The sequence below is a fragment of the Convolutriloba macropyga genome, chromosome 3 (genome assembly GCF_964194025.1).
Source record: "Convolutriloba macropyga chromosome 3, txConMacr16.3, whole genome shotgun sequence".
NCBI classification, from domain to species: Eukaryota; Metazoa; Xenacoelomorpha; order Acoela; family Convolutidae; genus Convolutriloba; species Convolutriloba macropyga.
Genome location: NC_134470.1, coordinates 67989716 through 68004283, shown reverse-complemented (window position 1 = coordinate 68004283; position 14568 = coordinate 67989716). Strand labels below are relative to the sequence as shown.

General features: G+C 37.0%; 1 protein-coding gene across 1 annotated transcript; it reads right to left on the bottom strand.

Annotated features, from left to right (window-relative positions):
* Positions 1-791: 791 nt before the first annotated feature.
* Positions 792-14366, bottom strand: LOC142336396 (tubulin beta-4B chain-like). The gene is made up of 5 exons (XM_075385197.1): positions 14347-14366; positions 3485-3630; positions 2770-2989; positions 1574-2500; positions 792-1303 (listed from the first exon to the last, which is right to left on the bottom strand). Exons 2-5 carry the CDS (start codon positions 3539-3541, stop codon positions 1167-1169), a joined length of 1341 nt encoding a protein of 446 aa, XP_075241312.1. The 5' UTR covers positions 3542-3630; positions 14347-14366; the 3' UTR covers positions 792-1166.
* Between the last annotated feature and the right edge of the window lie 202 nt (positions 14367-14568).

Genomic DNA, 14568 nt, shown 5'->3' with positions numbered 1-14568 from the left:
ACTTACTTCGGTCTGGAAAAGTTCAATCAGGGGTCACTCCGCTTCGAGATGGATTGATCAGAGATCTCTTTGGTCTGGGATGCTTTAATTAGTCAAGCATGAACTTGAGAAGTGAAATCTAAATATAGAAAAAACGGTTCTAGAAAAACCGTCAAGCGTAAATTTTGCATAAAAAGATCAACACGTTTACCATAACTGCTTCATACTTCTTCCCGGAGAAAATAATATGATCTATTTAATTTCAATATTTCGAATGTGAAACATTAATTTTCATAACTTCCTATCTGTGGTATATTGATAAATTCAGCAAAACTGACCCACTTATATACAAAATTCTCTTAGATAACGTGCATTTATACTCTACATTAGTTAAGCTGGTAACGGCGCAGATTCTAAGATCTCTAGGGTGTTTCAATTGAACAGGCAAATGATTGAGTAGTTATCGACAATTGCTATAGACTGTACCGAATTTTTCTATATGTCACCGATTGACCGGCTCAGAAGAATTCAATTATCTTAGATTCATGAGATCACAACATCAAGAAGTCGTCATTAAAAAAGTTAATCCGAAAATTATATCCAGAGCAGACCCAAATGATTTTTATATGAAGGTCAGACGAAAAACTGGCTGGAAAAAAAATTGCGTTATAAATCTCGACAGTAAAGGTATAAGTGCTAGACTTCGTTTGAGAGCAGCGAGAACCTACCAATTACGGTTAGTAGTACATGTAGTTAATGTCCTTTGCACCTCTAGGCTTTTGAAATTACTCAACTTAAAAGGGGAAAAGATGTAGTGCGCATGAAATTATCTTGGTATCTCCAAATGCACATACTTAGTTATATCTAAGCAGCCGTAATAAATTATATTGCAAGCATATTGATTGCACTATACATAGCTTATGATCATGAACATAGGAATTAAATTATTATCATCTAACCAGTTTGTTCTAAACATATTGCACAACACAATTCACTATCATACAGCATTCTCTCTTTGCAGTTAGTTCAAAATTCGACAACATAACACTACCACACATTTAATTATTTGGAATGCCAAGTTTGATCTAAACATAATGTACCACACATATCCGGCTTTCGTTCGATTCAAATGCATTGCAACATCATCATTGTTTGGTCTAGCGGTTTTTTATTTGTTCACATTCAACTTAAGCATCTTCGGCCTCTTCTTCGTTCTCGTCGAATTCGCCCTCCTCCTCGGCGGTGGCATCCTGGTACTGCTGGTACTCGGACACCAAGTCATTCATGTTGCTCTCAGCCTCTGTGAATTCCATCTCGTCCATACCTGAAAGAGATCACAATTTGTGAGATGATTACCTTTTGGATTACATGGCCACTATTTTTTTTATCATTTAACTAGAACAAAACGATTGAAAAAGACAGTACAAAGCTTAATCATATGATGTCTTATTTTTTAAGAACAGGGAGAAGAAACTAGGGGCTTTTTGAATCAGATTAATCAATCTTTTTTCGAAGAAAAATAACGCTCCGCTTTTTAATCATCATTAGGTTATACTCAAAGTATAAACTTCAAAGGGGTGAATAAATAATGTACCTTCACCAGTGTACCAATGCAAGAAAGCCTTTCGCCTGAACATGGCTGTGAACTGCTCACTAATTCGCTTGAACAACTCCTGAATTGCTGTGCTGTTCCCAATAAATGTTGCCGACATCTTAAGCCCTCTAGGTGGAATGTCACAAACAGCAGTCTTGACATTGTTCGGAATCCACTCCACGAAATAGCTGCTGTTCTTATTCTGCACGTTCAACATTTGTTCATCTACTTCTTTCATTGACATGCGACCCCGGAACATAGCCGCGACTGTGAGGTATCTTCCGTGCCTCGGGTCACAAGCGGCCATCATGTTCTTAGCGTCAAACATCTGCTGGGTCAACTCAGGAACAGTCAGAGCACGGTACTGCTGAGATCCTCTTGACGTCAAAGGTGCGAATCCGGGCATGAAGAAATGGAGCCTAGGGAATGGAACCATGTTGACAGCAAGCTTCCTCAAATCAGCATTCAACTGACCGGGGAATCTAAGACAAGTCGTGACTCCAGACATTGTTGCAGAGACCAGGTGGTTGAGATCTCCGTAGGTCGGAGTTGTCAGTTTGAGCGTTCGGAAACAGATGTCGTACAGTGCCTCATTGTCAATGCAATACGTCTCGTCGGTGTTTTCTACAAGCTGGTGGACAGACAATGTTGCATTGTATGGTTCTACGACAGTGTCGGATACCTTTGGCGAAGGTACAACGGAGAATGTGTTCATGATTCTATCGGGGTACTCTTCTCTGATTTTGGAAATTAACAATGTTCCCATTCCAGATCCAGTACCGCCTCCCAAAGAGTGGGTGAGCTGGAATCCCTGGAGACAGTCGCATGATTCTGCTTCTTTTCGGACAACGTCCAAAACAGAGTCGACCAATTCAGCACCTTCTGTGTAGTGACCTTTAGCCCAATTGTTGCCGGCTCCAGATTGTCCTAAATTATATTATTGAAATGTGAGGACAAAAATCAATCATGTACCAAATACCTGCTTTAGCAAACTTTTAATCAATTCACAAGCCAGAGCTAAATATGGTGCCAGTACATCTCAACATAACGCAGTGACGTTTGAAATATATTTCAGTTGCTCCTCTTTTTGAATTTTAGTCGAAGTTGTTTGAAGGTGACTAAAACGTTCTAAACATTTTTCCAAATTACAATCCATTCATAAAACCTATTGAGCAAAAGGTTAAGCATTTGCTTACCGAATACAAAGTTGTCAGGTCTGAAAATCTGTCCGAATGGTCCTGATCTGACTGAGTCCATGGTTCCGGGTTCCAGATCAACTAAGACAGCTCTTGGCACATACTTGCCACCTGTAGCCTCATTATAGTACACATTAATCCTCTCAAGTTGGAGGTCTGAGTCCCCATGGTAGGTTCCGGTTGGGTCGATTCCGTGTTCATCGGAGATCACTTCCCAGAACTAAACATATAAATTTACATCAGAAACGAGGATAGTTAATTGAATGAAAGTCAGTCCACTATCAACTCTGACTTCAACTCTAGTAAACCTAACAAGTGGTTACAACACATGCTACAGAGCGCCCATTGAATCAGTCAAATAGCCAATCTGACACATGAAAGATTACAGGAGGGCTTTTCAAGCTACCTTTGGTGTTAATAAATAATTTGATAATTTGTTCTTGAAATGTACCTGGACGAGAATTAGTTAACAGCATTCTTGAAGTAACTCCTCTAAGTTTGCTTCAAACCACTAATCGGCCAAAATTAACGCACTCTTGATACTTTTTAAGAAAGAATTCTGTCAGTTATATCTTATTTTATTGACCAACCGATTGTAATTTTCTCGCTCTTTTTGTTCTCTACTGTTGAAAAAAATGTCCATATAATTTGAAAATTATTAAAAAAAATATATGAAGCGACTACCTTTTTCTTAGACAAGTAAAGTTTAACTTACCTTGGCACCAATCTGGTTTCCACACTGACCGGCCTGGATATGCACAATTTCCCTCATGATTATTATGTATTATTGGTTGTGATTTGTTTCAACTGATGATTCTGCAAAGCAGGCAAGAGGCAAGACAAAAAGGAGCAACTAAATCTGAAAGTGAATTTTGTTTAAATGAGCTACTGCTACTAAAATAAGAGAGAGATATATAGCAACGACCGCAGAGCATAAGAGCGCACGTCTGGGATACGTTATTCCAACCACCATAATACCCGCAGATACGCTCACTTGTTTTTGCAACGCATTCTGAGCTGTGCGAGATATGGGAGGTGGGGGAGGGGGGTGTAAATTTCTCTAGGAACTAGAGGACAAACCGGATTATATACGCAACAGTGAATCAATATTCCAAATTCCACGCTAGAACGACTATTAACTAACTAGGATACATGGTTTAGTCTTAATCCGGGGGGGGGGGGGGGGTTATAGTGCGCGACGTTCTCCCGCTAAGTAGAAAATATATAGCTATCTATTCAGCCATTAATCTTTCTCCTGTCTCCGTTGCTATAATTCAGTTCCACAACATAAGCAGTTGCCAAGCTACTAACAATCTTCCTTTTGTTATTTCCCGGCGAAATGGAAATGGGAAATATCAACAATAAGCGTAGATTAATGCTAACTAAAACTCCAACAAATAACTGTCTGAGAAGCACATGCCTCGTATGATGCATAGGGCTTTGCAAATGCGACTAATCCCCAAATTTAGAACATGACTAATACCTTGCTATTGTAGCCACCAAAAGAACTTCTTCCATTGGTCGGTCCCTAATCCCACTACGGGCTAGACAGGAAAATTCTACCTTTTCTTTAACTCAGCCTTGAATGCTCCTCCCTAGCGACCGCAGGAACTAAATTCACCCAGACAATCTACATGTGTGCGCAACAAGAAGTAAATGCCTTTCTACCCTATTTGTGAAAGTGAAACATAAACTTAAAAGTGAAACAATTTAACGCCGCCAGAAAAATTTGCTCATTAGGTCAACTTCTGTTTCTGTGGGATAAAAATCACCACTTAAACTCAACTTCAAAAATCAAAATGCGTGAAGCTCTTCCTGAAAAAACTCCTAGTAAAAAGAATTTGACGACACGAATAGGAGACTATAAGAATTTCAAAAACGCCTCATAGTATAAAACTTACCTCAACAATTGACGTCACAAGGAACACGGACTCAATTTTTTTTTACCGCAAACCAATTAAAAGGTCGATGGAATTTACAATAACAAAATAACATAATGAGTAATAGTAGTATAAGACTTAATTACCTTCTGAGGGTATAAACAAGGATAATGATAAAAATGGTAGCACAAAGATAAAAAATGATAAATTATGGAACAGCTGGAAAAAAATCATTAATTGAACAGAGTCATGCTATACAGAAACTACATCTACACCTAAGGTACCACGTACAAGACAGGTCGAAATCAAATTTATCGTTTCTCATTGCCATTGGTAGATTTTGAGCAGCGGTTTTGGATTTGCAAATATCCTTGAAAAAACTGATGCTGACATTAAGTAAATCCGCGGCGTCATTTATAATACGTTCAACTCTGAAGAGGAACGATTTTTCTGTACAGCTTTTCTTAGCTCGTGTGAGTGCCAGACGTTCACGATCAAAGTTCGTACGTTTAAGACCTTTGAGTCGAACTTGAAAAATTAGTTAAAAGATATGCAATTCTCATTAAGATTGCCGTAAAGACACGGATGAACCTTATCACAAATAGTTTATTATCATGGACAATAATTCATGTTGGTCGATAATTTTACCTCGGCTCCTAACTTGACTTGTGAAATTGAACAAGTAAATTTAACGCCAGAATCTTAACAATTGTAATAAGGATTACTTAAACAAGTATTGGTCACATTTTGCATTTGTGTTTGTTAATTTTTCTGAGAAACGTCAAAAAAAATCTCATTTATAAAACGCAACAACTCAAATTTCCAACTCAATGGTATATAATCCACGGTTTTTATAGCAGTAGCAATCTACAGCCAGGATGGTACAACACAAAAAAAAACATCGGGCGAATCTCGTGACTGACGAGCGGTTGACGTCGGTTGTATCCAACTTGGGCTTAGGGATACTTCTATTAGGGGCCGAGAGGGGGTGAGCGAAAAGGTTGGGAGTCAATCGATTGGGGGGATAGGTTTGGGAGGCTGGACAAGAGAGGGGTCCAAATCGTCAGGTGGAGGAGGATGAACTGGGGTGTTTCGGGGGTGGTAAAACTTTGGGGGTGGTCAAGATTAAAAACCGTTCTTCACAACACAATATTATCTCCTCAAAACAATTGCAGGGAAATGCATACTTAAAGACAGGTCGAGTGTAATGTCTAAGAGAGCTGCTCAGCCACATAATCCTCTGGTTTTCAGCGGTTGATCTTGTTTCTGAGGCCGAAAAGTTTAAAGGGTCAGACGAAAAATCGGTCAAACAATATTATTTACAAAATAGATACAAACTTTGTTTGAGAGCAACACCCTGAACAAAATTAGTGCAATAACAGCCCCCAACTCTCATACCGAAAGTACTCTGTTTCAGTGGTCAGACGAATATCTGACTATACTAAAAGACAATCACAAAACCGACATAATAACAATCATAAAAACCGTTTCACAAAAATTGTTAACAACACAAAAATCTTTGTCATCGTACAGTTTTAACACTTATGAACTAAATATGTCTTCAGATACCCACTAGTTGAGAAAAAAGCAAAAAACCATGCAAGCTTTTGAAGATAAAAGATAAAAAATTTTAAACCAAGCAAGTTTGATAAAAGTTGTCAAAAATTGTAAAAGTCGATTTATTGAAAAGATATGGAGAATGTTACAAAATTTTAGGTAGTTTCTTGCTCTTTATATTGCTCAAACACTTAAGAAAATAATAATACTATTCATAATATGTAGCAAAAAGCAATCAAACGCGATCCTGCCATTCGATCCCACTTTGACAAAAAAACTGATAAAATGCTTCAAAAACACCATAGCAGGTAAAGCCTTTCATATATCAAAATCCAAATAACTATCAAAAACAGTCAAACAACTAATTAAAAACTTACATTGAATCAGAACTGAACTATTTCGGTACAAAACCCTGACCTGAAACCAAAAATTGCTCTAAAAATTTAGCAGCCTGACGAAATTTCATCCACACCTACGCTGAGCCACAAGAACAGAGAAAACCATTTCTGCGCTTTCTCCTACACTTTTCACAAGCTACACTTCCGGTCTCAAATTTACTGGAAAAGATCTTTGTAAAAAAATCAAAGGATCTTGAATATCTTAATCCAAAAAATTGCACGTTACCTGAGATGGTCGTTAATCCAAAACTCTTGATAACCGAACAAACATACCAGTCCATTATGAAAAAAAAACAATTAAAACAATTGAAGGATCGAAACATTTTGTTTTCAGATAAGGTATCTGAACAGCTTTTGTAGTTATAAAGATAACGACAAAATCAGTTAAAATATTTAACAGATCGTTATCTACAGTTGATACCAAACGTTCCATCATTGGGAACCGCATACAACCTCTCATTGCACCGATAAACCAATAGAAGCAAGGAAGCAATGAGAATTTCCCAATAGCATTAGTAAGAAACCAAAAAGTTCGCTATCACAAAATTCAATGTCTTGAACTCATTTGGTGTTCTTGTCCCATTAACGAGGAATGTAAAGTTAGAAAAAAGACCAGCTGAGTTTATCTTTACTACTGTGACTATATATACTCAGATGAGACATACATTTCATTTTCTATGAAAGCTCAGAAAAAGTCCTTCAGATTTATTATTTAAGATATTATCCTGTTAGATAAACAGTTCTGAATGTAACTGAAAATTTTTTCAGATTAAGAATTATCGATAGCGATAATTTTTTCTTTTTTATAAAAGAACTTCTATCAATGAAGGACTTTAGTGAAGCTGTATCAGCGAATGGTGATGTATTAATGTTTACCGATGATAAAACAATTTCATGACATGCATAGTATGAAGCAAATTTACAGCTAAAAGCTGAAGATGCATTAAACAAAACAGATTAACATTAAAGGAGGAAAAACCTAGTTCATGGTGTTCAGGAAAGAAAAATTGCCCCTCATCCAAAATGCCAATTTCAAAGGACACCAATTGGAAGCATCTGAAAAATGTAATATTTAGGTGTAATAATTGATAAAGATCTCGCATAAAATCAACTAAACAAAGTTATCAGTAAAATGGCTTCAGCAATCACATGATTATATTTGGTTTGTCGTCAAGTAGCGCTAAAAACAAGAATAAATCTTTTCAAATCACTTGTTATGTCTCATTTAGATTTTAGTGCGATCTTACTCTATCGACAGAATTAACAAATTGATTAACTGGGGCATAAAAGTTTGCTTTTTAAAAACAAACAGGATACTGCCAGATATCTACTCCTACTAAAATTTTTCCAGCCGAACTCCAAATCGCAAGAGTCATTAAATAACTTTCAATATTCTTCAACAAACAAAAGCCGCTTTAATAAATATTGCAGAAATTTAGAAAACGTGCCAAATATTGCAAACAAAAGATGCCATAACCTTTTAGAACTGAAATGTAAGTCAAAATGGAGTAATGGTTCAACTGTTCGTAACTTTATTCAAAAATGGGACACACTTCCAATTACAATTAGAAAAGAAACATCGAAGACCAAATTTGAACAAAAAGTTATAGCAGAAATGCTTAAACGAAACAAAAGAGTTCCAATAGAGAGAACGGTAACAGTATTGAAATACCTTTTTATTGAATTTTTTAAAGAAAACTGAACCTTAATTTGTCATTTGAATTAGAAAATAATAATGATTGATTATAAATTTCTAACATGTAACATTAACCAAGTGGTTAGTTTAATTTACATGTTTCAGATTTTTTTTTTAAAAAACAGATAATGAACTTGCTGCTGCAAGAAACATGATTTGGCTCAAACCGTAGCATCTGGAATAAAAAAATTGCAACATTTAGCATTTTGATTTCTCCTTCATACTAAAGACTTTTTTTCTCAAAACGGAATCTTCTGATTTCGTCTTTTGAGAGGGTACGAAATTTTTTGGCTCAAATTGCGGAACAACAAATTGCAAGTTTAAGCATTGAAAATTTCACAATATAGTTTAATTTGTTAAATTTGAGCCTATGGCTATTTTTTGCCAAAAAATGATTGGTGTTCAAAATAAGGTAAAACTCACTTTATATTTCCTCTTGAAGACATTATGGGACTCATTGATTATTCAGCCCTTTGGGAATAAACGTTGGAACTTGTTATTCCGAGTTATTTGCTATTCCAAAACAGAATTATCAATGAGGCTGGTTTAGGCATACATATTAGGTTGAGATAACCATCTCTTTTGTTTCTTATTTGAAAACGTAAATGTTTGCCGATGTTTTTAACTCATGTGGCAACTTGTACAAACTGAGGTGAAAAACAAAAACCGCACCTCTCGCAAAAACTCATCGCACATTTTTCTCATTTCCAATGAAAATTATGTCGCATTAAAAATTAAATCTGTGCCGTCGCAAACATTCCCTATGCATTTTTCCTGGCAAAACCTCGAAGTGTGAAGCAAAAAATCCATAAATTGTTTGTTTTTTACCAACCGAAAACTGTCAAGTAGGTTGTGGACCTGGTTAAACATTCAGATAAGGCCATTCAACTACATGAAAGCTATTTTTTCTGCATGTGATAAAAATTGAAAAAGAAGCAAAGCATCGAGACAAATGCAATTAACCACAAATGCAAATTAACCCACAGAGACTATTACTAAGCCAAGAATTTTGTTCACCGCATGGAGCATCTCGTTGAATAATTATTTGCAAAACTATTATAGCGCAATTGTTGTTGTTGTTGATTCGCAGCGGGTTTGCTGCAGGGCTGATTTATGCCCAATCGTCAGTTGTTAAAATAGAGTCCAATTATTTCTGCATACATGGCAGTCGCAGGTTTGCCAAGTGCAGACGCAATATAAAACTATAAAACAGTTAATATTTGACCTCTTTTCGCGCGAAATCAATTCTATCCCAGCCTTCAACTGATACTGCTTTTGCTAACAACTTGTGGGCACCAAATGCTCACTTTTGATAGTTGTGATAAAAGATGTCAACATTTATGTGCAATAAAATTAAGTGTTTCTTCTATTTGTCATGTTCACTACCCTAATTGAGTTATCACCAATGATTATCAGCAGCAGAGAGATGGGGGGGGGGGGTATTTTCTTATAGTCACACCCACAGTTTGTCTATCTGGTTATCATGAACGAAGGATTGACTAATCATTGCTATTTGATGAATTCGGACAATCCCATCGGAGCTGCTTCAAGCACACCAAGAACACACATATTTTTAGAGCGCACCAAAATCGGATTGCGATCATTTTGTTCCGGATTGATCTGATTGCAGATCAAATTTCTCCGGTACGGTCATGCCATATCAGGGGTCAATTTTGTCTGGAATTGTCACCTTGATATTATCGGTGAAGTTGACACTAACAATTTAGTGTGAAAGAAACCGAATTGTCGAATTAAAATTACTTCCGATATTTAAAACAAACGTTTTCGAACTTTACGTTCATCGTCAGGCTAAACTGTTTTACAAATTGTTAAAAGATAAAATGAATATGTATTTACATTTGTCTGAGACTACACTTAAAACAATTCTAGGAACTATTCTGAAAAAATCAATCGAAAATTTTTCCTTATAAACAATATTTAACCCATTTACAACTCATATTTACATCTGTTTTCAATTTATTTAAAAACATTCCAAAAATAGGTGAATATTGGCTGGTCCGGGGCCCTCCCAGCACTACGTCTTCTTAGAGTATTTCTTATTGTTTAAATTTATCAATAAAATGATTATATATCGTAACATCAGCTGATGAAGTAAAACAAAAGATAGACAGCATTGGAAAACAAAAAACTGAAGACAAAAGTAAATGAGTGAAACTAACAGCCTCCCTTCTTCAAACACAGCTACCATCGAAGCATCAGAAATTTCGCGCCGCCTAAGCTTCCTTGACCCGCGAATGCAGAGGATGGAACAAAGCTGATTTTTGTCCTCAGATATATGGGATCTTTTCATGTTTGTGCCCCCCCCCCCCAGGTTAGCGGGCGCATATTCTTTGCACCCCCCAGATGGACGTGCCATATTTTCACAATGATCTACTATGTAATGGTACGTGCTCTGTAATTGGGGGGGCATAACGTACGGGGGGGGGCACAAACGGAAAAGATCCGATATATGATAACAGCGTAGCTGTCTTCTTTTCGCGCAGAGAGCTTTGATGCAAGTTTTTCAGCACTTTTGAAGCTGGTGGGCCAGCTCCACCAGTGCATGCGAAGAAAAGCGGACAAAATCTTGCTTTCTCAACTTGTTATTCGTTGTTCATACTTGTTCTTTTCGATAGATTAATGATACTTGTAGATTCGCTACTGCTTTGAGGGCAACTTTGCCAGTGGGTTGAAAATTTGAATTTCGGTCTTTTGTTGAACCTCGGTCAAAATAGGTTTTGTTGAACCTCGATTCGCAATGTCCGTTGGCCTTGATATCTAATCTCTCATCATCAGTTGTTGTTGATTTAAGAGCAAAGATTTCCCCCTTGCAACGGCTGAAGATGAGGTGAGATCTCGACATCATGACAGACATCACTTAACAAGTTAGCAATGGAATCGCGGAATCCATTATGTCTCATATGCGTGTAAATCTTCCTTTCAGACAGTGAACGGCTGGTACAACAGTGAAGTTTTCAATGAATGTGCATAGTGACGGCATTTTCTTTGGGTCCCAGCCATAGAGAAGGCAATGCCATCACAAAACTCGTTTTTTGTTAGCTCAAAATGCTATCGCTTCATTGGCATAGCAATTAAGCAGCTTGATGCTCCCTTTTCACAAGCGAGGTCAAGTGAGCAAACCTGGTTCTTATTCGGTTCGCTCTTAATTTGCGTCTTTTTTGATTTGATAGCAAGCTCTTTCTCCTTTTTTATTTTCTGTATGATCGGTTGTCGCTTTAGTTCGGCTTCGTGTAAAGATAAGGATAAGGGACTTGACAGTTTAACTGATCTTTCATATTACTTAAAGCAATCTTCGAGTTAAAGGATGTTCAGGCCGCGCCCTCCCTCATTGGCAACGAGAAGATATTCCTGTTTTTTGATTATGAAAATAGTGCTTAAACCATTATGAATAGTTTTGATTGTACGCGGGATTCTTTAAAAGACCAGGTAATAGCTCATCGTTGATTGATATCGCAGATTCTTTTAAAAGGTCTGCAATATTGTTGTACGTGCTAAGAAGGTCAATTTTTGAGTAAATATTTAGAGGTCAGGGACCAGCTTTTTTAACAGCAATTTCTGCTGTTTTAATGATCTTTCTACAATTTTTCTCTCTATTATTAGCACCTATTACACTACCAATGACTCTATAACCGTCTCCTGTTTCCATTTCGTCGTTAACAAAAATCTGCTGTGCTTTTTCTAAAAGATGTTCTGTAGTAATGATGTGGCATTTGGCAAGATAATAACCGAAAGTATACTCATGTTTTTGCAATGAGTCAAAAAAGCTTTTTCAAGTTATTAAGAGTGCCGACAGCGTTGCCATCAACCACTTACCTCTTTTGAACAATGAATCAATCGTCAAGAAGTTCAATTGGGGGTATAATGGCAACTCCAATCATCGATATCGCAAAGGGGTCGACTTGGGTTGTACCTTCCTGAGACAATATTGTATGTTTGTTGATGAACAAATTGATGGTTCACAAAATGAATTACATATGGAACAATAGAGAAAAGGGTATAATTTCTCAATGTTTCGTAGGGCAAGATCATGATTGAGACTATTGAAAGCATTTTTTGCGTCAGACAGCAAGATTGACTCCGAATCTGTGCCTTCAAAGAGAGGAGTACATGTTAAATTCCTTTTTCTGAGCCATTCATAGCTGCTGATCATCACCTAACATCGTAACTTCAATTTGAACACATTTCACAATAGTTCTTGCAATATTTTTCCTGAGGACTGCCCCAATTTCTCTTGCTCGTACACCTGGGAATTTATCAAGAACTATTGACCAACATGAATTATATGGAAGGAGGAGAATCAAATGAGACGTAACTATGCGTATTTCTAGTTAAGCATGTTTTGCATAGATTAGTTGAGGGCGACTTGAAGACATCAGAAGCTTTCACCATTCATTGGCATCAAGACCGGAAGGGCCATCACTCCCATGCGTCTTCATGGCAAACTTTCTAACTATTGAAGCATTGAGGTTTTTCGAAAAACATTTTTTTGTATGGTAAACTTCATATGTAAGGTAATCTTGTACGGGTGTTCATTGCTCAATAGATAATTCAAATTTGCTTTGCTTGGTTCCGGATGTTTCCCGCGTAAGACATCAAGGACTCTTTTCATGTCAACTTTGTCAGTTAAAGAAAGGACACCACCTTTTGCTTCTTCTGTAAGACTTTGAATGGCATTGGAAATTCTTTGTATTCAACAAAAGATCGTTTTGCTTTAGTTCTGCTCAACGTTCTTGGATGGATTATGCTTCAACAGACAGGGAATCTATGCCCAACTTTATCATTAATCTAACAGTTTTGAATTGTTTTGTTATTTGAAGCAGAATCCTCCGTTCTTGTTCTTGCAAGAATGAGATGAGGCATCATTATTGCGTAGTACATTGCCGTTTTTGCGTTAGAATCACTTAAAGTGGCAGACAAAATTTAATTCAAGGTGTCGGTGATTTTAAGGCTTGTCCTGGTTTTTCGGCATTTACTGGCATTTGTTTATAGATGTTCTCCATGAGCTCTCTTGTGCTTTCCTCGAGTTTGAGCCAGTAACTGCAGAGTTCAGGACAGGTTTCCCTAGAAGCTTGCGATGTCTGGCAATTGGAAGTTGCATGGCTTAGAGTTGTTGCCTCTGAGGAGATTAGAGTTTCTTTAGTTTCGCAGCTTACGCAGCAGAACTTCTCACGGTGTTCTCGCCTAGCACTGAGTACACTATACTTAACGTGCTGGTAAGTGGCGCATGAGTAACACCAAACCCCTCCAGCCCTGAGGTGGTTTTAACATTTCGAGCAGTGTGAATGCTCGGCGGCGGGGATGGGATATAAACAAGGGAGGCTGTTAGTAGTCTGAAATCATATGATTAATTAAAAAAGGAAGAATTCAAAGGTGCGGGTTAAATAAGAAGCAAACATTTGGTTACCATAGATATAAAAATGTTTACCATCTTTACAGAAGTGATTAAAGGGGAGATTGAAGTATGGTGACACAATTAGAATGGTTGGATGAAATAAACTATTAATTAATTTATATAGAGCATAATTGAGATTTATAATAACGATTATTTGTGGAGCCAATAGTTTTTGGGAAAAAAAGAAGCGTGGAAGAAATTTGTCAAAAATTGTGTTTGTTTTTTCTCCAGTTATTTGAAAGGTTATTTGCGTTTGTGTTATAATCATTAAAACCGGCAATTTTTGTCTATACTTTTGAAGAGTTATGGTCAAATCCTCAAGGGTAGCATCTCTGAAGGAATGTATCGTCGCCTTCGTCTGCTTAGGCTCCAGGTTCTTTGTCCGCAATGTTCCGATGAACAATATCTTTGAGAAGCCTGGCATTCTCTTCGGCTTGAAGTGCGGAGTTAATATTCACCTAAGAAGTACTGTGGCAGTACATGGAGAATAAATGATCAAATGGATTTTTTGAATAAATATTTATATAACAACTGACAAACTGACGGGTGTCTCAGGGTGTGTTCTGTCACGGGTCCCCTCACCGAATGGCCAAAACAAGATCTGAAGAACTAACTTATTAATTAACAAACGCTATTTAATAAGTTTATCGCAACAGTTAGACTAAGCTTAAAATAAGCATAAACTGGAGCAAGCATAAACTGTTTTGGCTCCCTTCATCCCAACCCCCAAAAATCAAGCAGTAAAGTAAGAATTGCGTTAGTAAAGTAGGAGTAATTTTATTTTATCACCCAATTGATTTGTCAACATACAAAGTTTGTAACCATTATAAGTACACGTAGTGAAACAAAAAAACA

Bases quoted from the DNA above. Each gene is read 5' to 3' on its own strand.
- LOC142336396 (XM_075385197.1), bottom strand. From the start codon at position 3,541: ATGAGGGAAATTGTGCATATCCAGGCCGGTCAGTGTGGAAACCAGATT. The intron at 2,990-3,484 runs GTAAGTTAAACT...TTATATGTTTAG, and splicing joins GAAACCAGATTGGTGCCAAG to TTCTGGGAAGTGATCTCCGA. The intron at 2,501-2,769 runs GTAAGCAAATGC...AATATAATTTAG, and splicing joins ACCTGACAACTTTGTATTCG to GACAATCTGGAGCCGGCAAC.